The sequence below is a fragment of the Polypterus senegalus genome, chromosome 15 (assembly GCF_016835505.1).
Source record: "Polypterus senegalus isolate Bchr_013 chromosome 15, ASM1683550v1, whole genome shotgun sequence".
NCBI classification, from domain to species: domain Eukaryota; kingdom Metazoa; phylum Chordata; class Cladistia; order Polypteriformes; family Polypteridae; genus Polypterus; species Polypterus senegalus.
The window spans coordinates 125,804,368-125,828,874 of NC_053168.1; the positions used below are offsets into that span (position 1 = coordinate 125,804,368).

Genomic DNA, 24,507 nt, shown 5'->3' on the forward strand with positions numbered 1-24,507 from the left:
ACAGTCTGAGTTCTGCTTAAACATTAAACTTCGCCCCATTCATGCAGATTCGGACCACACAGCCTACAGAAGCTGTCGTCTGTTAGGCATTTTCTGGCAGCTAATTCCTAATTTTTACATTCTAATTATATTTAAAACTGGCGTCATTGTCAGCGACGGGCTCCGTTTTTACCTGTAAATCAAGTCTGCCTTTTTACAGGGCACCTCTGAAAAGTGAAGTTCCGTTACTGGTACTGAGACCTGATCACAAACCTATAAAAGTCTCGTCTAGCTTTTCAAGTTGTGGAGCAATCATCTTTATGTAGTGGAGTGTTTATGTGCAATTAGGACAGCACGCAACTGCAGTCTTTTCAGGAGCAAACAGCCATTAGACCAGATTGGTTACCTTTCTAATTACTTGTAATGAGCACTAATTTGAGCCCCGTGTGTTTATGTAAATTCTGTAGTTAGCCATTTGCCTGCATGCTGATGAGAGAGCCTGGGTGTCGTAAATAAGTAAGAGCTTATTGAAAAGGCTCCAGAACGGTTCTCTCTTCATTATTCTTTGTTTTTTTTAATCTTTTTATTTTAAATTTGTGAAAAAATGAAAAGACAACACCAGGATCCTTGATATCGAGTTAGAGATTCAAAGGAAAAGCAACGTGTAAAATAAACAAATTAAAAAAAAAAAAAGGATAAAGTGGGCAAAAGAAAATACAGACTAGTGACTGGCTGGCTGGCTGGAAAAGAATATTCTGAATGGACGAGTCTATGTTGCTGTGATTGGTTTGGTTGTTTGTTTTTTTTTTTTTTCGCTGTTGTGGATGACACTGGGATTTGGTGCCCGCTCTTTAAGGAAGCCACCATCTTTGCATCTGTGAGGCGTGTATTTCTCAAACTGCACCCTCTGACGTGCTTCACCTCTTATGCAGATGTGCCTCTGGGACTTGTGCTTCTTGTTCTATCCTGGTGGACACCTTTGTGTGAAATTCTCAGATTCCTTTCACGCGGAATACCCGTCACTTGGCAAAACAACAGCAGACTGACGTGTGTCTTGTTTTGGCCATTTTTGCACCCAGAATGCGAGTATCTTTACAGCCCAGGGGGAGGCAGTTGTGTTGCTTTATTGAACAGAATGGCCGGGTTCAGCTTGGCTAACATGACAGCAGAGGTTTCTCTAATAACCAAATGTCATGGAAACAGGATTACCTAAGGATGAGCAAAGAGAGTTTACTGTTGGCACGGTGAAGTAATGGCTGCTGAACATGAGTCTTTGCAGCCAAATATGAATAACAGGTTATTGGTCAGTCATTTCAAGCAGTAATAGTCACTTACAACAATAATTATGTCTTGGCTACTATATGTTTTAAATTCAATTTAATGGCACCTTGGTGCTCTCAAACTTGTGAACATGAGTGTATGTGGAGTAGATCAGTCTCGGGGCAGAGGAGACACACGACTTTTACAGAAGTTCAACAAATACCGAAATATTATCTACTATATAATAAAACACGAGGGTGTGTGTATACAGCAGTCTGATTGGTCAGTTTGGCTTTGGCGACGTGACAAAACAGGAAGTGGGAGTGTGAGATGCACAAGGAGGAGTAAAGGCGTGTGAGGCACACAGAGAGAGTCTCCTTCAAAGAGTGTGAAAAGTGGACAGGAGGTAAGAAAGGTGCCTCTGAAATAATGGCAGAGTGTGAGAAGCAGGCTTTAGGGGGGTGCCAGTTAAGAGACCTCCACACACACACGCACAAGAGTTCACAAATATATTTAAGTGACTTCAGCAGGTACCGTGGCTAGTAACACATGAAAATGGCCACCAGCTGCTCCTCACCTTTTACTGCTTTTTGGTTTAAGGCATTCAGCTTATCAGTTCAATTCTGTCAGTTGTATTAAGTTAAAATTATTTAGAGAAGACACACCATGACAGAGGCGTAGACATTGATTGTTTGTGCCATTCAGGATTTTAAAGGCTGCAGTTTCCTTTCAAATCAATTTGCAACTTTCTTTTTATCTTCATATTTATTCAATGCAATGTTTTTAATGGTTACTCATGTGACATGGAGAAGTTCTTATCTTTCATTCTGTAGCAGGTTTTTTTGTTAAAGGTTTCCAGTAAAGAAAGTTGTAATGACAGATTTTAAATAATTTTCTATATTTTTTTCCCCTCTCTTCTCAGTTTGGATCGTTTATGAACAAGTGATGATTGCTGCCCTGGACTGCAGCAGAGATGACTTGGCGTTGGTAAGTTTGTTTCTAATTTTCATTTCTCTAAGAATTTCTGTAGCTCATGGCCGTTATTTTATGTTGCTCCTCATGTGATATCCCTTCACGTAAAGGTTGCAAAGGCTTCCTAGTGTTGTGTGTTTTTTTATTATAAACTCAGAACAACATGACGACTATACCGAGTATATGGTCTCGACGAGGGGGTGGCTAGTGAAGGTTACGTTTATTCTGGGCTGATGATTTTAAACTGAAGAAACAAAATTTAAATTGGCAGTGAAAAATGGAGCCCTGATCTCAGTATTGAAGATCTTTTACTTAGTCACAGTGGTCATTGGATAAAAAGCACCTCCGTCTTGGGATAATAATTCACTGAACTGGTCCAGTCCTTTTGTTCTGCACAGTTTAGTTGGAATGTATTGATTAAAAACTGTGAAAGTGCAGTAGTGCCTTTATGGAAGATCCTGTCTGTGCTTTATTAGACTGAAGGAGTTTGGAAAAGCAAATGAAGTTGTACTGACTGGTTGTGGTGTTTGACTTTCTATTTCCAGACGTGCCTTCAAGAACTGCGCCGGCAATTTCAGGGCAGTCACAGAGTGAAGAGGTTGACTGGCATGAGACTGGAAGCTTTGGAAAGGTACGGCCTTTTTAAAACACGGTGTGTTTGACATGAAGCTGGTGAAGGCAAAGTCTCTGACTCTGTGCTGAGCATAATAAGTGGGAAATCAATATTTGTAAAATACTTCTGTGTGCGCACACTAGAGCTGCAGCACGTGCCCAGTACCAGTTTTTTAACACAGCCTGACACGTACTGTGGCTCAATCCGATGTGCTATTATCAAATTTTACATTTCTGCTGCCTGCTGATCTGACCAGAGACATCTCTGCATTTTCCATGTTTGTACACAAATACCCAACTGAAAAGTCAAAAAACCAATATGACTTTTATAGATAGATGGATACATAGTTAATATTTTATTTTTCCCAAGGGGAATTTAGCTTTTTACAGAAGCTCAATTAACATTATAACATACAACCACAACAACACCCCTCAAGTGCCCATGATGAATTGCAAAATAGAAGAAAACTGCAGACTTGGCTTAAGGCTTTTTCAAAGAAAGTATAAAAAAAATCTGAATCAACATCTGCCATTCTAAATGTGAAGAATCCGATGAAGGCTGAATACATTTTACTTTGTGATCAAATTTAATAAACAAGAATAAAATAAATAAATATAAGGTTAACTTATTCAGCTCATGTTAAAACACTCTTCCTGTCCCACCCTCCCAACTGCCACTCGAACCCAGAGAAAATAACCTGAACCTTCAGTGGTGGGGGCCCAAGTGCCCACACCAGGCCATCAGATGAGCGCAAGAAGATAAAGTGTGCAGTTATGGCGTCCATACAGGCTGAGAAATCATAGTGTATGAAAACCAACAAGCACTGGACCTGGCCTGTCCATTGTCTGACTTGCATAATCTACTTTAGGCTGGCAAGGGCCGGAGCCTATCCCACCCAGTCCAGGCTAGGGCCTAAGACCACAGCAGGGGAGTAAGTCCATCCAACCTCATACTCTGTAACAGCGTGCCCAGGTAACCTGAACCACAGGTGTTCAGAGCGAAGAAGGAGGAACTGAGAGTCCACGCAGACCTTCAGATGGTGTCCAGTTTTGTGTTTTTTTTACGAGGCAGATGAGCTTAAAAGATGAGACCAGGACATAGTGAACGAGTTAGTTAGCACAGGCTACAAAAGAAAGACCTTAGGAAAAAAACCAAAGCCAAAATATTCAAGAGCACGGTCGTAACCAAAAGTACACAAAAAGAAATTGTTTTTAGAAGAGTGGCACTTAAGAGCCTATCCGTGAACTCTGATAGCGAAGCACTGCGTCGGGCAGCCTTTTAACCGGGCAAGAATTAGTTTTCATGTGACGACGACCTCTGTGATCCTGTCCACCAACCACAAGATGTCCCTAGTGACAGAAAGACAAAATAGTGACACCTGCAATAAAGAGAATAGTGGCTGAAATGGTTCAAAATAAAATGAAGATTTCTAAACAAGGCACTGAACCTTGAAAACGTAGGTCTGTGACCTCAAAAACTCATATAAAGAGTGTCTGATGTCAGATACGCACCCTTGAAAAGGATCAAAAAATGATCCAAATAATGCTTGCGTAACAGTGAGGCTATTATTCAGACCCAGGACTGTAGAGCTGTGATGGTGCAGCACCTTCCGTAGCTCCTTTGTGCCCCAGCAGAGGTTTAGCGTTATCAGAATTTTTCATGTAAGTGTTCATTTAATAGCTGGTCCTCATTAACCTCGTCTGCTCCTTCAGTGTTCTTATTAGTAATCTTTAAATGAGGTCTTCTTAATCTTACTTCATGACTGAGGAGTTTTTATTCCTGTGAAGGTATTAACTTTACAGTTTGCACCATAGATTTTCTCTTGCTGCGTATCTAAGGAATAAATTCTCATTCTGTAGTCAAGCAGGAGAAACACAGAGCTCCCTGAATCCTTCCTATTAGCATTTCGTAAACGTAGTCCTGCGTCCAACCTGTGAACTAAACAAGTCCTGCAATGCAGCAGTTTGTTGAACCTGTCAGTCTGCCATGTCTGAAATCCCTAACAGTATGTTTTTGTTTGATTTTTCTGACAAACTCCCAAAAAGTGCACAGTCAACTGATGAACTAATCGCACAGTGCAGAATAAATAAGATACGTAATGATCTCTGGCCTGTGTGAGGGAAACAAGCAGTGCACAAATAAAGATAGATGTCAGAATTTTTGGCACCTCTAATCTTTCTTATAAATAAAATTACCCAGAGTGAAATTGGTATTAACTCTCTGCTTTTTACATTCATCTCTGTCCTGACGGACTTTCTGAGGCTTCCAGTTTGAATGGGGAATAAAACAGACATAAAGCAAATGCAATAAGGAGGACGGACAGGAAACACGTGATCGCAAACGTTACATTATATCTGTTTGGGCAATAATTGAGACATTTTAAACCACTTAAGCACTCTTACTGTATACTTGTTTGGTTTAGCACTCCAGTGTAGTGTGGGTTGGGGAAGAAGGATTAATGGGAATAGCTAAGGCTCCATTTTGAGAATTACAGGAATTTCTTATATTTTGAGGTCCTCAGTCCTTCATACTACATTTGGATTTCTTTAGCTTCATGCCATCTGGGCACACAGAAAGGGTAAAGGACGAGGAACAACCCTTTTGAAAGCATCCAGGGGACTCGCATGCCAAAGGTGTGGAAGTCTCTCTATTATAAAAGAAAATCTAGAGACGAGACTGTTGCCAAGCGATTTTTACAAGTCCCGCCCTCCACTCAAACCACGCCCACGGTCCTCTTGCCTCTCATTTGTGTGAATGCTTTTGTCAGGCACAGTTCCTGCACTCACAGCTCTTATAAATATGTACGTTTTCCTCACTTTAGGTTCCCAATAAAAGAAGAATTATTATGTCTAAATCTTATTAAAGAATTTTATCCCGAAGGGTTATCAACAGAAGAAATGAGTTCACTGGCAATCCTAGCACCGAGAAACGATGAAGTCAAACGAATTAACTCGAGAATTGTTGATCGGTTACACTGCAAATTGATTGAATGCATATCAATGGACTATGCTGAAGCAGTTGGTTGGTGATGGTGTGGAAGATGAAAACATCAACTTACAAAATCACGTAGAATATCTACAATTGTTAACACCGGCTGAATTATTGTTGAAAGAAGGATGAATCGTAATGTTATTGTGTAATTTATGTCTGAGTGATGGGCTATGCGATAAGACAAGATTAGTTGTATTGAAAATTGGTCGAACAATTCTGACATGTAAAATTTGAACAAGTGACAAGAAAGGTAATGTAGTCCATCTTCCATGGATAACATGAGACATTAAAGAGATCTTGATATGCCATTCGTATTAAAACGTTTACAGTTTCCCGTTAGAATAGCTTTTGCTATGATAATTAACAAATCACAGGGACAAACATTTCAAAAAGTCAGTTTATTTATTAGAGAGAGAAACGATATTCACTCACGGGCAGTTATATGTTGCGTTGTCATGATTTAAATCCAAACACGGAATCAAAATTCAAGCTAATTAAAAAAATTCTGAAGTTTTATAGTAAAATTATAAGTTTAAAAAGTATTTGTTAATTTCAAAGCCAAACGGAACAATCGTATAACGCAATGAATACTTCTAACACGACATGAAACATCGTTTTCTTTCAGTTTATTAATTTTTACTCTTTCTTACTATGGTTAATTACTCGCTGTAATGTAAAATAGCTAGTTTTATTATGCATATGTAACAATTCCCATGAAAATAACAATCGTGTTTAAATTGAACATCCACTTCCCCATACGTGAGCGGCAGAGCTGCGAAGTGAATAGTGCGTAGCGCCCACCCGCGGGATGGTGAGCGAAGTGAGCAGGAGGCAGAGCCCCCTAGTTTTTTAAAAGTTAAACGTGGTGATGGCTGTTTGGTCCTCTTCAGCGTGCACTGACTCATTGTAAGCCCATGGAAATTAAGAGCAGTGAGTTCAGGAGCAAAGCCACAAAGCACTTCTTTACGCAAAGGGTTGTGGGATTTGGGAACAAACAACCAAGACATGGCATTGAAGCAGGAACCTTGACAACCTTTGAGAAAGATCTGGATGAGATTTTGGGACAGCTGACTGAATGAGCTTCATGGATTGAACGATCTCCTCTAGTTTGTCAAGTTCCAGGACATTTAGCCAGAAGCTCCAGTTGCCTTACATAAACAAGTGAATCATTGCGAATGACAGCTTGTCCAAACACATGTCAGAATCCCAGAAGAAATGTTTAAATCAGCATTTTGCCAAGGCTATACCATTGTCCTGCACTGAATGCCACTGAGAGCCTGAGATTTGAATTGAAGAGAATGTGGAGGAGTGATGTAGGGCTTTGATCTGATTTGAGTAACTAACAAAACGTACAGGCAGGAAATGTTCATACCGCGACTTTTACTGCATAGATTCCAGTACTGTCGCTGGCGTGCTTTTCATTTATACAAACTCTTTAGATGTGTTTTTCTTTACAAATAGTGCATGCTTTATTTAAACCCTGCTTCAGTACAGCAGCAGTACCCTATAGAATATTTAGGAGAAAAATGCTTTTTTTTTTTATTTTTATTTTATTTTTTTTACAAACACTTCACTGCATGCAAGCTGTAACCTGAAAATAAAAGAGATCAATAAAAGGCTGCAAGTTGTGACTAAATAAAAATGAAGCATACAGTGTACAGTCAGACATCTCATACAGTTAAACCCAAGGGGCCTGGTTGTACATAGTGGGGCTGACCCAGAAGAAATGGAGGGCTTCAGCAGAGCAAAGTACTGGCACAATTGTGTGAAAAATAAAAAAATTGACAATTTAATGAGTTCCTTTTTGAGGCTTGTTTGAAGTAAACCTGCCTTTTGTTTGCCATTTGCTTTGTAAGCAGGATGAGTTTAGCTTTGAAGTGATATTCGTCTCGAGTCTCACGCCAGCCGCTTGTTCTTACCTAAGCGCACTAACAGTTCAGTGTCTCTTTACCGTGACTGTGACTAAAGGCCTTGTCACATTTGGTGACTTTTCCAGTGATTTTCAGTTGTAGCCTTCATTTACGTACTCTTAGTAAGTCAGAGGCAGCTGACGGTGCAGTCGTGTACTGTGGCATGCCCTACCACTTGCTCCAACTAGTCCCTCCGACAAAATCAAGCAGGTTTTAGTTTGTCTTCAGTCGTAGTGGCAGGCAGTGTGTGCACGAGAGGTGACAACCAGTGAATAGTCAGCCAGAGGTACAATGCATGAAATACGGCAGAAGGCCTTCGCATAAAGAAGAGAAGCTTCTGTGTCTGATATCTGTGTTTAATGAGTTACAGCTGAATGGAAAAACATAATAAAAAATGGGCGAGATTGTATCTGAACTCGCAATAATTATTAACCCTTTGTACAGCTTCACGAGGCAGCATGGTCAGGCCGTCAGGAAAAGGTGCTGGCGTGACTGTGCTGCGGAATCGTAACACAGTTGCTAAAGTTGACATGCCCGGTGCTTTTCTGTTATTTAAGCTGACGTTGTCCAGTGACAAGTCAGACTCAAAGTCACATAATGTGTCCAGGCACTCCTCGGAAGAACGTCATCTAATAGAATTCACTTTTGAGGCTTTGGTCCATTCAGGTAGCATCTGTGGCACCAATGAGTTTAGTGTTGTTGCTTTTGATATTTGGCTGTCATTTAACAGGCTCATCTCTACTGCTTGATTTTATTTTGTTAATTATTGAAGGCTGTTCTGATTCATTGTTCAAATCAAATTGTGCTCTCCAAAAGTTAAAAAAGACCCGATAACTCGAATTTTCCATGAGTAAGGGGCGTGTGACCAGCACAGGCCTGGAATGATGTAATGTCCCTCCCATGTTGCTCCTTAACATCATAATACATTATAATGTTTCGAGAATGAGCTGAGGGATGGCCAACATTTTAAATCTCTTTCTGCAAATAAATACATTCTTTCAGAAGGATACTTTTGGTTCTTTCCATGGTATCTTGCATAAAGTAAAGTATTTTTAAAATGTTGCTCTAGAGTGATATTTATTAGCCTCCTTTGTCAAATATGACAAAATTGTGTGTTGTGAATATTAATAAATTTGGGCTCCACGGCCTGCTCTTTTCATTTCTTCCTAATATTTATTACCATGGCTCTAAATTAATTGTCAGCTGGCTCTTCTGAAGGAATGCGGGATGCCTGCCCTCCATTGGACTGGCATCAACTTCAGGGTCACCCAACATTATGGGGTGAGGGCTTATGCCGCCAGCAGCATTAAAATTGGATTAACTGTATTGAACTGCCTCAAGCTCGGCGTTACCTAATATGATAAGTGACATCTCCCTGGAATGAACAGCAGTCCTTATTAAAATGAAATGGGAATTATTACCAATGGTCCCTCCCCACATTTACTCAAACGCACATGCTCAAAGATGGGCCACAGCAGCGCTCCATCTAGTGATCATAAAGCAGAGTGTTGCAGCTGGTATCCATCAAGTCATCATGCGTATTTTGCATTAATTATGGATATGACTACTGTAGTTCTTTCCATCTTGCAATGGAGTCTTTATCATTTGCATTTGTTGGCCCCCTGAGTCAACTGGCGGGGGAGAGAACAAAAGCTGATGTTTTCAGAAGTCACTTTGTGGCCTTGCCCATTCACTGTGATGTATTTGTTGCTTCTCATGCTAGTTGGTGTTTGTTTCGGGAAGTCACTTTCAATTAAAACAAGCTCTTGTCGGATTGCTCACCACATCCTGAATCGTGCTCTTATTGCACATCCTTCTCCTCCTCTTCCTCTGTGCAGGCTACACTTCCTTTTTGTCACTACAAGGAATCAAATGGAGAGCGCCTGACTTGTGAATATAAACATAATCAAAATAAACTTTAAATAAAGTAAACTGTAGAAGAGCAGTCAAACAGCCAGTATTTAAATCTGAAAAGACAAAGTCGGCCAAGCGCAGTGTGAGTGCCATGCACAGGATCTCCTCCTTTGTCTTGTATTGTGGCAGCTATGTGTTCCTTGGCCTTGATCAACATCTTTCAGGTGAGGACTGTTAAGTTTCCCTTTTGAACACTTTGAGTGACACACACACACACACATATAAAGTGGTGACATAACATGATGGCGCATTAGTTGAGACTACTGGCTCACTGGGTTTTGTTCCTTGCCTGATGAACGTTGTCAGTGAAGTTTACATATTCCTGCCACATCATTTTTCTTTCTTGGGGTGCTAGATGATGACACAAAATCAGCTAAATAAGAACAGTATGGACACATGCTCCAGAGAAAACCCTATGTTGGTGGGAGAAATGTTTAGAAGGACAACCACCCCTGCGAAGTGGCCAGACGACCCAGGAGAGCCTGCTTGGAGCTTGACTGACCAATCAGGTTGAACCGGACAGCACTCTGGGTAACACTGTCTAGGTTCACTAACTACACACACACACACACACACACACACAAACGTCATATACGGTACAAGTCCATACACAAAGACGTTACCTTTAAGACGCAAATACAGTGACACAAAATCACATTTTCAGTTCATTTTGTGTTTTATGTTTTAATGTGTTCTCAAGTTCTCTCATTTTTAGCCTTCCAGTTAAATGGTTTTCTTTAAAAAAATTTCATTGAGTAAACCGGTAGAGCGCCCACTGCTATTTGTAGTTCTAATGTTGTGCAAAAACCTAAAAAGCAATGTCAATTAATAAAGAATTTGACAAGTGTAGAAGTTGTGTTTAATTTTGGAATAGAAGAGAGTTCATTCAAATATATACAGTGGTGTGAAAAGCTATTTGCCCCCTTTTCCTGATTTCTTCTTCTTTTGCATGTTTGTCACACAAAATGTTTCTGATCATCAAACACATTTAACCATTAGTCAAATATAACACAAGTAAACACAAAATGCAGTTTTAAATGATGGTTTTTATTATTTAGGGAGAAAAAATCCAAACCTACATGGCCCTGTGTGAAAAAGTAATTGCCCCTTGAACCTAATAACTGGTTGGGCCACCCTTAGCAGCAATAACTGCAATCAAGCGTTTGCGATAACTTGCAATGAGTCTTTTACAGCGCTCTGGAGGAATTTTGGCCCACTCATCTTTGCAGAATTGTTGTAATTCAGCTTTATTTGAGGGTTTTCTAGCATGAAGCGCCTTTTTAAGGTCATGCCATAGCATCTCAATTGGATTCAGGTCAGGACTTTGACTAGGCCACTCCAAAGTCTTCATTTTGTTTTTCTTCAGCCATTCAGAGGTGGATTTGCTGGTGTGTTTTGGGTCATTGTCCTGTTGCAGCACCCAAGATCGCTTCAGCTTGAGTTGACGAACAGATGGCTGGACATTCTCCTTCAGGATTTTTTGGTAGACAGTAGAATTCATGGTTTCATCTATCACAGCAAGCCTTCCAGGTCCTGAAGCAGCAAAACAACCCCAGACCATCACACTACCACCACCATATTTTACTGTTGGTATGATGTTCTTTTTCTGAAATGCTGTGTTCCTTTTACGCCAGATGTAACAGGACATTTGCCTTCCAAAAAGTTCAACTTTTGTCTCATCAGTCCACAAGGTATTTTCCCAAAAGTCTTGGCAATCATTGAGATGTTTCTTAGCAAGATTGAGACGAGCCCTAATGTTCTTTTGCTTAACAGTGGTTTGCGTCTTGGAAATCTGCCATGCAGGCCGTTTTTGCCCAGTCTCTTTCTTATGGTGGAGTCGTGAACACTGACCTTAATTGAGGCAAGTGAGGCCTGCAGTTCTTCAGACGTTGTCCTGGGGTCTTTGTGACCTCTCGGATGAGTCGTCTCTGCGCTCTTGGGGTAATTTTGGTCGGCCGGCCAGCCACTCCTGAGAAGGTTCACCACTGTTCCATGTTTTTGCCATTTGTGGATAATGGCTCTCACTGTGGTTCGCTGGAGTCCCAAGGCTTTAGAAATGGCTTTATAACCTTTACCAGACTGATAGATCTCAATGACTTCTGTTCTCATTTGTTCCTGAATTTCTTTGGATCTTGGCATGATGTCTAGCTTTTGAGGTGCTTTTGGTCTACTTCTCTGTGTCAGGCAGCTCCTATTGAAGTGACTTCTTGATTGAAACAGGTGTGGCAGTAATCAGGAAATTGAACTCAGGTGTGATACACCACAGTTAGGTGATTTTTGAACAAGGGGGCAATTACTTTTTCACACAGGGCCATGTAGGTTTGGATTTTTTCTCCCTAAATAATAAAAACCATCATTTAAAAACTGCATTTTGTGTTTACTTCTGTTATATTTGACTAATGGTTAAATGTGTTTGATGATCAGAAACATTTTGTGTGACAAACATGCAAAAGAATAAGAAATCAGGAAGGGGGCAAATAGTTTTTCACACCACTGTATGAGTAACTAAATTCATTTAAAGCCAGATAATTAGTATTAAATTATAATACAACTTTAAAGGAAAAACTGCCAAAGAGAATAACTTAAGAAAAAAAAAAAAAAGTCATTAGTATTTTTGGAAAATAACTTCTATTTTTAATAAGGTGGAAATGTTTCAAAGTTTTATCATGCAAAAGCAGAAGTAGGATGTGAAGCTTTTCAAGCGTGGCACATCCAGTAATCCCAACATTGAAAGTGTCCTGATGTGATTTGAAGTAATGAAGTGGCTAGTTAGGCTGACGTGATAATGTAATAAACCCCAAACTCCCATTCATTCCTGTCTGTTCTTCATTAAAGTGTCTAATTGTGATTTGTTTGTATTTGTAGATATGACGATGCCTTCAAAATATATGATGCCATACTGCAAGATGACGCCACCAACACAGTAAGGAGTAACACTTAAAATATTTCTTGGCCTTTTGTCTACAAACTAATTGAATGTGCAGTTTATTTACCGGAGTTTCAGTTTCAAACATGGGCCCTTTTCATTGTGGTGCGTTCCTTTTTTGTTTTATCGAACTCTTATGAAATGTATAGCAATACCCTCAGTGAACCACAGACACACAAAATAAGTGACCAGGTAGTGAGGAGGACAGCTGTGGACCTTCAGGTGATGTTAGTTTAGAGCAGGGGTCCTCAATCACAGTCCTGGAGAGCCGCAGTGGCTGCAGGTTTTTGCTCCAACCCAGTTGCTTAATAAAAAGCACTTATTGCTAAAGTAACACTTCTGCTTCACTTTAGTGATTTTGAGCCCTTATTGCTTAATTTTGTCTTAAACAGCTATTTGAATTGCTCCTTATTATCAATAACATGCAAATGACAAGAGAGAGCAGCATTTCTCCATTTAGCTTATTTACATTTACACCTGTGTGTATTTAATTTAATTAATTTAATATTGTTTGTTTGTATCAGTATACTGCTGCTGGATTATATGAATTTCCCCTTGGGATTAATAAAGTATCTATCTATCCATCCATCCATCCATCCATCCATCCATCCGCCCGCCCTATTGGGTTTAATTAAATACTTGGAAGAAAAATGAAGAGAAAAAAGTGAAGGACTGAGAATTACTCGTCCATTTTAGCCTTCAAATCATTTGCATGATAGAAAGGGAAAGAAAATCTCGGATATGAGAATGAGCTGACATACCAGAGTTAATTTAATTTCATAGCTTGTTAGTGCTTTATTGGCAAGAATTGCTTTCGAATTAAGCAACCAGGTCAGAACAAAAACCTGCAGCCACTGCGGCTCTCCAGGACTGGGATTGAGGACCCCTGGTTTAGACCATGTAGATGAATACGATGGACGGGCCTGTTGAGCTGGATGGCCCGTTCTCATTGCAATTTTTCTAATGTTCTAATTGCATTTTGGCGTTTGAGTAATACTGTTCTGTGAAAGAATAATGCATTTCAATCTTGGCACTAATTTTCTATTTCCTGCCATTATGACTTGTTCCCTGCTGAGCCGCGATAAAGCCCGACGACGACTGAGCAGTCTTATAGTCGAGTGAACTTTCATTTTTGGTTCAGCTCTGGAATGACATTTTCTTTTTCTAGGTGGTATCTTATGCTGTATGCGAAGCTGTTCAGTTTTTATCATTCAAATCTAATGCGCTTAGAGTATTTGGATTTGTCAGTGTATTGTGTTTTTGATTGGATTATATTTAAGTGAGTTTACTTTGTTACATTGTTTGTTTGCTGACAACATCTCTATCCAAGATGCATTTTGAGTACTTTAGCCCATTAACCAATAAGTGGTTCATTCAGAGATGGCACTCTGCCCACCAATTTTGACTTTTGGATGTGATTTGCCCAGTTGTGGCCCATCGGTGTGTTTGTATGGTTTCGTTATTCTCCTTTAGCCTCACTAATCCTCAAGCTCTCTTCACTGACTGCTTCTCTCTGGTAGTATTTTGTTTTTTGCATTATTCTCAGTAAACCTTTGAAATGGTTGTAAGTGAAAATCCCATAACAGCAGCCGTTTTGGAAGTGCATGAGCTGGCATGCCTAGCCCTCAGCATTCATGCCATGTTCAGAGTTACTAAGGTCACTTGTTTCTTCTTGAGCACCAACTAGCTTTAGAAAACAGGTAGCCACACAATGTGATCACAGAAGAATTCGTGTGAAGAGAGGGCATCTAATAAAATGGCGACTCGCTAATAAAGGTGCTGTAATATTCTCCTTACTTGAGCCATTACTGCTGTGGCTTTGTTCACATGTGAGCAGAGAAGATCGATTGCTAAGAACAATGCTGTTATGACATATGTGCAGTGCCTGATGATAACCGGTAGTACGGTTGTTAGTGCGATTGATGAAGGCCAAGACCTGTTGAACACTGAAAAATTACAAGGGGCCAAAGCCATGCGATTAAACTAAATGGTCAACCAAGAATCAAAGGGCAGTCCTGTCACTGGGTTTGACCTATGTAGAAGCCAACAACGTTATCCCATGGTGGATTTCCTACATATGCAGAGTGTGATCACCTCCATATTTATAGCATCACTTCTGTGACATCACCTGCACAATGATTACAGTCACGTGAAGCGTGAACATGGGGGAACGAAAATGAACTTTGTCAAAATAAATCCAAATGAACAACAAACCTGGTAAACACAACCCTCACATGTCGAAACATCGGCAGGCACAAAAATGAGGATTTTAAAGTGTTTACTGTGAGCCGTGTCGGGCCTTGACCAGGTAGCGTTTTCTGAGGCTTCAGTTGTGGCGTCTCGTTACTGATAGTCGGGTATGAACTGCGTAGAAGAGGCTCTTGTGTGACCCTGCACAGGTCTCTTCACCTGCCAGTCTTCCAGCTGGACAATATGACACTGTGTGAAGGATTCTGTTAGCTGCGCCTAAAGTAAAAGATCATTTTCTGTTTTCTTTTTTTCCTGTGTTTAAGCTTATTCTGTAAATTCTCTTGCCATCTGTCCTGTTATGCTTTGCGTTATTGCCACTTGTGGTTAAATTACTGCATTATTGGATGTTTAGCATTTTCCAGAGTTATTTAATAATGTGCTGCTTTTCATATGGAATATACCTGCCATTAATTGTTTCCATCAGGTCAAGCAACTTTAAGAAGAAAAATATTTTGTTAAAGGTTTTAAACAGAAGCTGTCTTTGTTTGGTTTGGCTCTGCCATAGACATTCATCAGTTTTTCTAATATGCTAACACATGGACTTGTTTAGATATATTAAACTTTTTTGCTAGCCTAGCAGTTGCTAGGAGTGAAGTACGGACGTGTGTTCTCATAATCCATTTAAGAATTACATAGTGCATTGGCTGGCCGACTTAAACAAGTCGATGCCCACTGGCAAAATCAATAAACTCTTTCACACAATGATCATTTTCTCTCCCTCTTTAGTAAATTAATAAGAGTACACATTCAGTTATTCTGCTTTAAGCTTTTCATACAAGTTTTTTTGTTTTTTTTTTAATTTAACCGTAGAAGTTACATTATACATGTTTATGTATTTGCTGAATTTAGCAGCAGAAAAACAAAATCTAAAGCAACTTGTGCAGGCAATAGAACTTCCAAATAATAAAATATTGGAAGTTTGGATCATTTGAACAAACAGCCAGATTCTGGTTTATTGTATTTGGAATATAAAATCTAATGTAGATTATTGACTGCAGGGATGAAATATAGCCAAAGTTTTATGTGAGTGCGTAAATTACCACAAACTGAGGCGGATTAGATTTAAAGTGTTGTGTAAGAGTTCATGTTTCTTGTAAAGAATGATTAACAGTTAAAAAATACATTATATTTAGACCAAGTACATGAAACCTAACTTACTTTATATATAAACGTCTACGCGTGGAAGTGTGTGCGTCTGTGTGTTCGACCCCGAAGTGCGAGGCTACAGTGTGAAACTCAAAGAGCCAGCAAGGCGGCCCCAAGTTAACGAGTCAAATGAAGAAAGGAGGACGAGGCTACAGCACGAAGCTGAAAGAAAGTGACTCCGTCGGCAAAGCGAAACTGCCACGAGAGAGTGAGACTTGCTTAGCCGTTGGTAGACAAGGGGGACGAGCATGTCCGCAAAACGAAACAGCCGACTCTGCATTTCATTTTTTTCTCCCTGATGATTTCAGTAGTTTTATGAGCCCGGGCTTACACAGCTAGTTCATAAGAAGAGTAAATAATCAGCCAGAGCGTGATCAGTCGATAGCTGCGTTTGTAGACTTTAAATTGCTGAAGATGCCATGTCAACTGTTACTCGCTTGTTAAATTGTGTCTCTCAGTGTGATTTTTATCTTTATCAGTCTACAAATTACTTGAGCTCTGTTTTCTTTTCCTCTGGCGACTTTCATTATCAAGTGAGCAGAATCTGCAACTGCTGCAGCCTGAGAAGATTTGTAGACGACTTTGAGTGTTGCGTCTGCAGGTGCACAGTATCCTCACATCTCTTATGAACGCAATCTGAAATTCTGACGGGCCTAAAGATATGCTGCAAGAAAATGGCAGTATTTGTAATAGTGGGTGTTTTTAGTAGATGTATGTCTTTCTGTTGACCTGAAAACTTGTGTGAAATGTACTTTTTTAAGAAAAGCACCTTTTTTCTGTAGATATTGTGTCAAGGTGTGTGTGTTTGCCCACTCTGTCTTTCTCTGTACTTGCAGGTGATGTAAATTCTATAAATCATTAGCATTAAAGGAGCACTAAACTCCTACCAACCAAGAGTCACCTCTGCATTTTGTATGAAGTTCCAGTTTGGTGTTAATGGACCAGTCCAGCCTGTTATTGATATGGACCCCCCAGTACTTGTAGCAGTCCCCCCCATTCCATGACTAGTGGCCGGGTGTAGAGGCTCTTTGGTGCAGCAGTTCCTTGGGTTTGCGACTTGCAGGCCAATAGAACTGACTGCTTACAATTCCCAGTATCCTACATATGCTTCCCAGTATAGGGTGTAGCTATTGGGAGGGATCACTGGCACTCTGAGTGACTCCTCATCAGTGACCCACGTGTCTCATAATGTTAAGTTGGTGGTCCATTTTTGTGCCGTCATTATGCTTCATTAAACTGCACTGTAACATATTAAAAACTTCAGGATGTTTAAGCTAGAGGTCAACATAAACTACATGCTTGTGGCTAATAGTTGAAGTTATTTGTGTTATAAAGTATTGTAATATTGTTTCACTGATATTTTATTACCATATATACTCGCTGATAAGTCGGGACTTGATTTTACCGTCTTGATAATTTCTGGTATTTTATATTGTCGGTTGTATTAGTCGAATGCAGTAAACTGGCGTTATTGGTCCAAGAGATTATGATATGCTGACGGCCACCTGAGAGAGTACCAACCGAGCACACGGCCTTTTTTTCTATGCACTGTGAGCACACAGTAATACCCAAACTTTTTCGAAGCGATGTTTGCACTGATTTGTGTTTTTTGTATCTCACATCCTCATACACCTTCATCGTAAGAGCATTCCTTATCTACGACAGAAAGTAAGAAGCTGTTTTTAAATTGAGTAGTGAAAAAAATTGCTGCAACAAAATTTGATGCGTCTGAGAAACTGGTGCAAGATTGGAGGAAGCAAGAAGATGTAAAAAAAAAAAAAAAAAAAACAAAATTTTAAGTGTTTCATTTTTGAACGGGCGTGTACGTCGGGGTCTGATTTTTATGATCGATTTTTTTTCGGGTTTCAAGACCCGACTTATACGTGAGTATATATGGTAATAAATTATTTCTCATCAAAATAAGTAATAAAGCATTGTGTGTTCCTATGAACTGTGCAAGTTCCAGCTGACGTACAAAATTGGGTTATGAATGTTTGTTGGACTCCACCAGTAATTTACTCTTCCAGTTTTTTGAACATCCATTTCCCGACGCACTTAATCTAGCTCAGGGTTGTAAGAATATTTTAAAAGTTCAATATGAAAATGGTGATGTTTCTTGATTATAGTAATTTTTGTTCAAATTGAGGAGCATACACTGTATGCATTGTAATATAATTAAATGCTAGCTTATTAATTTGTATGCAGAATCATTTTAGATTTTAATGCCTGGGTTATTAGAATTTGACCTATTTTGTATCCTCTGAAATAGTTTATTTGTGATGAGTCTCTTCAATAGTCATTAGTCTGTGGCGTTGTATTTGGCCGCTTTAGCCCCGTGTGGTGCTGGCGAGTGGTTGTAACGTATGGCCCACTCCTAGCGATTCACTTGAGCCGTATTTGGATTTTGCCAGCCTGCCTTAATTGCTGTTTTAGTTTGCTCATGCTTCAAAGGCTGTGCATCAGCGATACTTTTTGTTTCTGTTGTCTTTGAAACTGTCCTATTGACTCTGGGCTACGGTCTCGTAGTTTTTCCTCAAATGTGGTACACAGCCCCAAGTAAGAAATTCTAACTTAGGTGTCTATGTTTTATTTGTAAGTTTTCTATTGTAAAATGAAATGTAAAGTAAAAACCCATCGCAGTGAACAGTTGCATAACCCAACCTTTGTGCAGTGTCACCGAGGTGTAGATCTTTTGAATGGCAGACTTAAAGAATGACCGTGAATGTCATAGACTTTCATTAGAACTTGGGCTGTCATTTGTCTGAATGAAACGGCACTGGCCCCGTTTTAGTTTAAGTCCAAACTTTGCATAATAAGACTGTGAAGTTTTTACGTCTCCCTGTGAGATTTCGTTGGGAATGTTTATAAACTTCTAGTCATGCAGTCACTTAGCAGTGGAATTCCTCTGGCAGTGAGATAATAATTTGCACAGTCAAATTACCCTTTTTTTAACAAACACTTGAGGAATTGAGACCTTAATCCTCTATTAATGTCAATCCACAGGCTGCAAGGAAGCGTAAGATTGCCATTCTTAAAGCCCAAGGGAAAAGCACAGAGGCCATCCGAGAGCTGAATGAATATCTGGAACAGTGAGTGTTTTTGCAAGAGGATTGAGCCACATGCCTCTGATAAATCACTTTTAATTAAAATGGAATTTACATTTTGTTTATAGTGCTTTTCTTCTTGTGCTGGTCATTTCTAAAGATTTGTCCCTTTTCTGTTTTGCAGATTTGTTGGGGACCAGGAAGCATGGCATGAATTAGCAGAGCTTTACATCAACGAACATGAGTATATAAAAATATATTTTCTCCTTTCATGACTCAAGTTCAAATAGAAGTATCTTTGTTTTTCACCAGATAAATGCTTCTTTTTTTGAATTATGATTTGGTTTTATGTCCGTAAGAAGAAAAATCTGGAACACGGCACTCTCCATATTCTTATTACTCTTACTGAAAGCACAGCTAAACTCCATAATCCTGATTTATTACTAGCAGAGTCAACCTCAGCCCTAGCTTGACCAAAGTAAATATGATCTGAAGAGCTGACACTGAACATGGACAGAGGATCACCCAGTAGATATTTGCCTTTGATTTGAGGATTTCTTCCACTGCTCAGAAATGTTTGAGAACTGCAAAAGAAAAACAGCAAATAAAACCCATAGTGCATTTTGAATCTCCCCTCTCAATTAATAAAAGAAAAATCAAAAAACCTGAGTTGCACATTCAATGTAAAATTAACAACAGCTGTGAACGTCGAAAATGTTCACAAAATATATACACCCTTTAATTTGTTACACGTAATATACATGAAACCTTTTCTTAGGAACATTTAGGGCCAGTTTTGATACCTTGAAGTGGGGTTGCACGGTATATTTTTAAAATGGTGTGGTACCAGCATGTTGTTAAGTTTGGTATCAGAAGTAACAGGTACTGTTTATGTACCTCATCTTAACGAGATTGCTAACAAACCTGCACTCCAATCTTCAACCATAAACACGCTGGAGTGTCCAAAGGGGACCAGCAACTCTCTCCCCCCTTTAATGATTTACGGAGTGAAGCATAGCAGGGAGGTGCGATGGCGTGAGACTGGGGTGGGGAGACTTACCTTCTTTTTCGTTTTGGTACTAAAGCCTAAAATCTGGTATAATAACAAAACTAAAAATTTCAGTACCAATCCAGTCAGTCTGTCAGTCGGTCATTATCCAACCATCAGCTAACAGTGTTACTTTGAGAGCTTCTTGTGTTCCCACTAACTCTACCTTTGAATGATTACTTTGCACTGTCCTTAGGAATTTTAGATTACCACACTGGACCCAAAAGATTTTGCTTCCTGAACACTTTGGGTGTATCTTATGGATTTTGACCTTCTGATCACAAAAATTGCCTTTAAATTTTCCTGTGACATTCCTTTTTTTATTGCTCTCATCTATTGTGATTTTGTCCCATATTTTATGTATACATGTACAGTAGAGAAACTAGAAGCAAATCATCTGTGGTGGTCTTAAATGAATGTCACTGCAGCTCAGATGTCCCAAGTCCTGTTGTTTCATTGAAAACGGGACAGCCATGCTGAAGAGTCTCGTTACATGAAAAAAACCTGCCTGATTCCATTAGCAGGGTAGAACTGTGTGGCACACAAACTGCTTGTCTACCCAACAAAGAGGTTTTTGCCTGTCCTGTCCTTAAAATTGTTGAGCTGATGAAAACATTTTGATGGACAAGGAAGGTGAAGGATTTCAATTTTTGAGGCTAATGTTTCCATGAATAACTGATGCTAAGATTAAAGAAGGCATTTTTGTTGTTCCACAAACCAGACACATCATCACTGGCAAGTAGTTAGAAAATTTGCTAGGGGGCTCAGAGGAAATCACATGGAACGCATTCAAGGATGTTGGTAAGAATTTTCATGGCACTACTGAACATCAGAATGTGTTTATGTGGTTGACAACGTGCATCAAGCATGCAAAACCGGAAAGTGCAACACGTTGGAAGAGACTCATTTTCTGCATTCAAACTTGGTCTGCCTCCCTACTAGTGTTAGTGCAGTCAGTGACAACCTTGGTGCCATTGCAATGGTGGGCAAGTGGAATCCATGAATATGAGCCATCTGATGTTGGACACTGAAATGAGACAAGTCAGATGTGGAGTATAAACAGTAATCAGCAGACTGGTGTTTTTTTTAGCTCCATTGAACTAATATATCATTAAGTGAATAAACTCACTAAATTCAGTTAAAGGGAATTTGTTGTTTCTCCATAGTTCTCCTTGATACAGTCGGTCTGAAAGTATATTTCTGTTCAACATGAAGCTGTCTCTCATTTATCTCAATAATATTCCACTAAGCCACATTTTTGAAAAAGAAAACAAAATATTGCTCTCCATTTATCATCCCGTTTACATCCCCACCATTTCATCAGGTTGAGAGCAGGTCTAGTTTATCATCGCATGAAAAACACAAAAGCAAATGAGTACGGCTTGTGAACATTTAATTTCAAACACAGAGTTCTACCTTATTAGATTTGGCCAAGTCTGATCTCTTTTGTGTAGTTTAAGTTTATAAATTGCAATGGAAAATACAACTGAAGAAGTGTTAACTTTGAGTTCACAGATTATTAGATTTTCTGCTCTTCTCTAAGCTAGCAGTTATCATAAATTCAGCACAAACAATAAAAGTTTTTTTTATTTTTTTTATAAAAATGTCATGTTCTATGCATATATCTTTGTCTGACTGCATCCTGCTTTGAGCTAAATTGGAAAATCAAATACATTTGAAGGCTTATTTAGACAGAAACTGAAATGCATCCCCCTCATTGTCTGTGTGACCTTTCTGGCATGTATGTTATGCCTGAAGTTTAGACTTTGGTGGTGTTTACTGTAACTTTCTCCAGTTGAAGCAAATACGTTAAAAACAGTTTAATTTTAAAAATGCTTTGGCCACTCCAGGGGGAATCGCATGTGTAAAACATCTTTGATCAGCGTAAGTTTAGATTTTGGCAAAAGATGTGTCCCGCTTTGTCCTTGCTGTTGTGTGACGTTACCTTTTTACTGCACGTTAATAATTACAGTTAGGCGATTCATCCTCGGACAATGTGTGGTAATGTGTTTTTAAAACAAATCTGACTCCATTAGTATTAGAAACGCTGATGCACCGATACCCTGTTTAAGGGCGAACACTTGAGTAGCTCGGATTCAGGGCAAAAAGAACGTTTTTAACGCACATCTATGGCGATGGACTCCTCCTTTATAAATCACTTAAGTCCCTCTCTGTTGTTTTCATGATCTCCACTGCATTACTACACAGCTTGATCTAAGCAAGTTCTTAAAAAAATCACAATGGGCCATGAAATGTCATGCTCTGCTAGAGCCATATTGAGCATTGTCCTTGTTTGTTTCAAGGAATCAAAGTTTAATAGGATTGGATTGTAAAGCCCTCACACTTCTCGGATAAGTAGGAACTTCCCATATTCCTGCTGATAACTCAGTTGCTAGGGGAATTGTCTTTCAAACAAGCATGGCAGGAAAATCATTTTGTTTGTGTCACTTTTTATCCTCTATTATTGTGTAAAGCTAAGAATTAGGAGTTGAGGCCTTGGACAGTGAACAGTCTGTCACCCAGGTAGAAAAGCAGAAGCAGTAGGAATGTTGACCATCGTAAGAAGCTGATTATTAGATGTTTAATGTTTTTGTTGGTGGTTTTATTGCTGTAGTGGCTGGAGGAAATCCCAGTGTGAGAGGATTAGCTCAGAGCTTAGCCCGGCTACTCTAATATCAGAGCATTAATTCCACCTTCTATCTTAAGGCATGTCATTTTTTTCTGTGTGGTTAACTTTGCTTTTCCTGCGTAGATTGTATCATTTTCTCCTCCGTTTTCCTTTGAGACAGCAGGAAAGACAAGTACAGAGTTTCAAAAATGATCCATTTTGTGGTTTTGAGTGGATTGTCTCCTGTTCTAACCCTGAACACGTGAAGTTCAAGTGGCGCAGGGTGCTTGCTTTTTTGTTGTTTCTATCAGATTGTTGCATTTTATTTGTTAGTCTCAGAAAGACTTGACTCTTTAAAAATGCATTTAAAAAAAAAAAAGAATAATTATTCTCTCATGAATTTGTCTACCTTCTAAAATGGTAACCACAGAGAGAATGAAACACTCCTCAGATAGATTGGACTTGCTGGCACACATCATCAACGTGACCAACTAAATAAACTATTCAGGAAGACAAAGCGGGTAAACCGACTCATGGCATGGAGTTGGATGTCGGATTACGTTAAACTGTCCTTTGAATTTGAAGGAGGGTCCTTGCGACTGGCATCAGAGGGTACTGAGTGAAGGAAGCAGTTATTTGAATGTCTTACAGCATACCATTGTTTAATTTGAAAACTCGTAACAGAGCAAGCTATCATTTTTCCTGTAACATTTTAATGATTTTATTGGTTGCAAAGCTTGGCAGTGGATGCCCTTATGATGTAGTGATAGTTTTGAAACAATGTAGGAAAAACCAGTGGATTGATAGTAGTTGATTTCTGGATCACTTTAAACTGAATTGTTTCAGATTTACTTTTTTGCACTTAAGACTCTTTGTAGAAGATATCTGCCTTATTGCTTAACTGACATAAATCAGCGTGAAGAGATCATGCAAGTTATGATGCTTTGTTTTAATGCTAAAGTTTTCTTTTTTTTGCAGTTATGCCAAAGCAGCATTTTGTTTAGAGGAGCTCATGATGACCAATCCGCACAATCACTTATTTTGTGAGCAGTATGCAGAGGTATCCATTACATACTTTTAAAAAATGATTTGTTTTCTGTTTTTATGCCCTTTTTTCATTTGTTTTCCTCCTCCATTTTATGCACCACTAATAATTATATTCTTTCTTTTTTGTCAGGTTAAATATACTCAAGGTGGAACTGAAAATTTAGAACTGTCAAGAAAATATTTTGCTCAGGCTTTGAAGCTGAACAACAGGAATATGAGAGCTTTGTTTGGGCTTTACATGGTAATACACTAAAGAATGTGAAAGCTGCATCATTGCATACTTCGGTTGTACTTGCCCCGTCTGTCTGTTGGTGCCAGCTCTCTGAATGCTCTCTCTGGTTTGAGCTTGTTGACCCTGTTTGCCCCCCTTTCACTTAAGCACTCAGACTCCAGCTGTAGGCCATGTGTTTTTTTGTTTTTTTCCATCCTCTTCATCATAGCTGCATAGTGTGTGTGCCTAAAGTAGGGATGTTGACCTTCTTCCTCTAGGCCCTCACACTATGCAGTCAAATCATTTTATGGTTTAGATTGACCCAAGTGACAAAAACAGCACTATGGTTGCACATGAACAAGGTCACATGACACACAAAGCCACACTGAGTGAGTGCCGAAATACTGCATGCCACCAAATGCACGTTTATAGTTTATTGCACGACTCAATTACAGGAAACACAATTAGAAAATTGAAATTTGATTGACAATAATTTGTGATGTTTATTTTTCCTGTGTAAATGAAGAGCATACTTAAGTGTGAATTCTTTAAAGGCCATATAAAAACATGTGAAGCAGCAGTCGGCCA

At 39.3% G+C, this 24,507-nt stretch overlaps 1 protein-coding gene across 1 annotated transcript in view; it reads left to right on the top strand.

The window, feature by feature from the left end:
• emc2 (ER membrane protein complex subunit 2) overlaps window positions 1-23,961 on the top strand; it is a 36,771-nt gene extending 12,810 nt beyond the window's left edge. Inside the window, exons 3-9 of the mRNA XM_039736589.1 lie at window positions 2,162-2,226; window positions 2,757-2,842; window positions 12,505-12,562; window positions 18,965-19,050; window positions 19,190-19,249; window positions 23,640-23,721; window positions 23,839-23,961. Coding sequence (XP_039592523.1) covers window positions 2,162-2,226; window positions 2,757-2,842; window positions 12,505-12,562; window positions 18,965-19,050; window positions 19,190-19,249; window positions 23,640-23,721; window positions 23,839-23,961 — 560 coding nt within the window. The remainder of the gene's footprint in view (window positions 1-2,161; window positions 2,227-2,756; window positions 2,843-12,504; window positions 12,563-18,964; window positions 19,051-19,189; window positions 19,250-23,639; window positions 23,722-23,838) is intronic.
• Window positions 23,962-24,507: the final 546 nt, after the last annotated feature.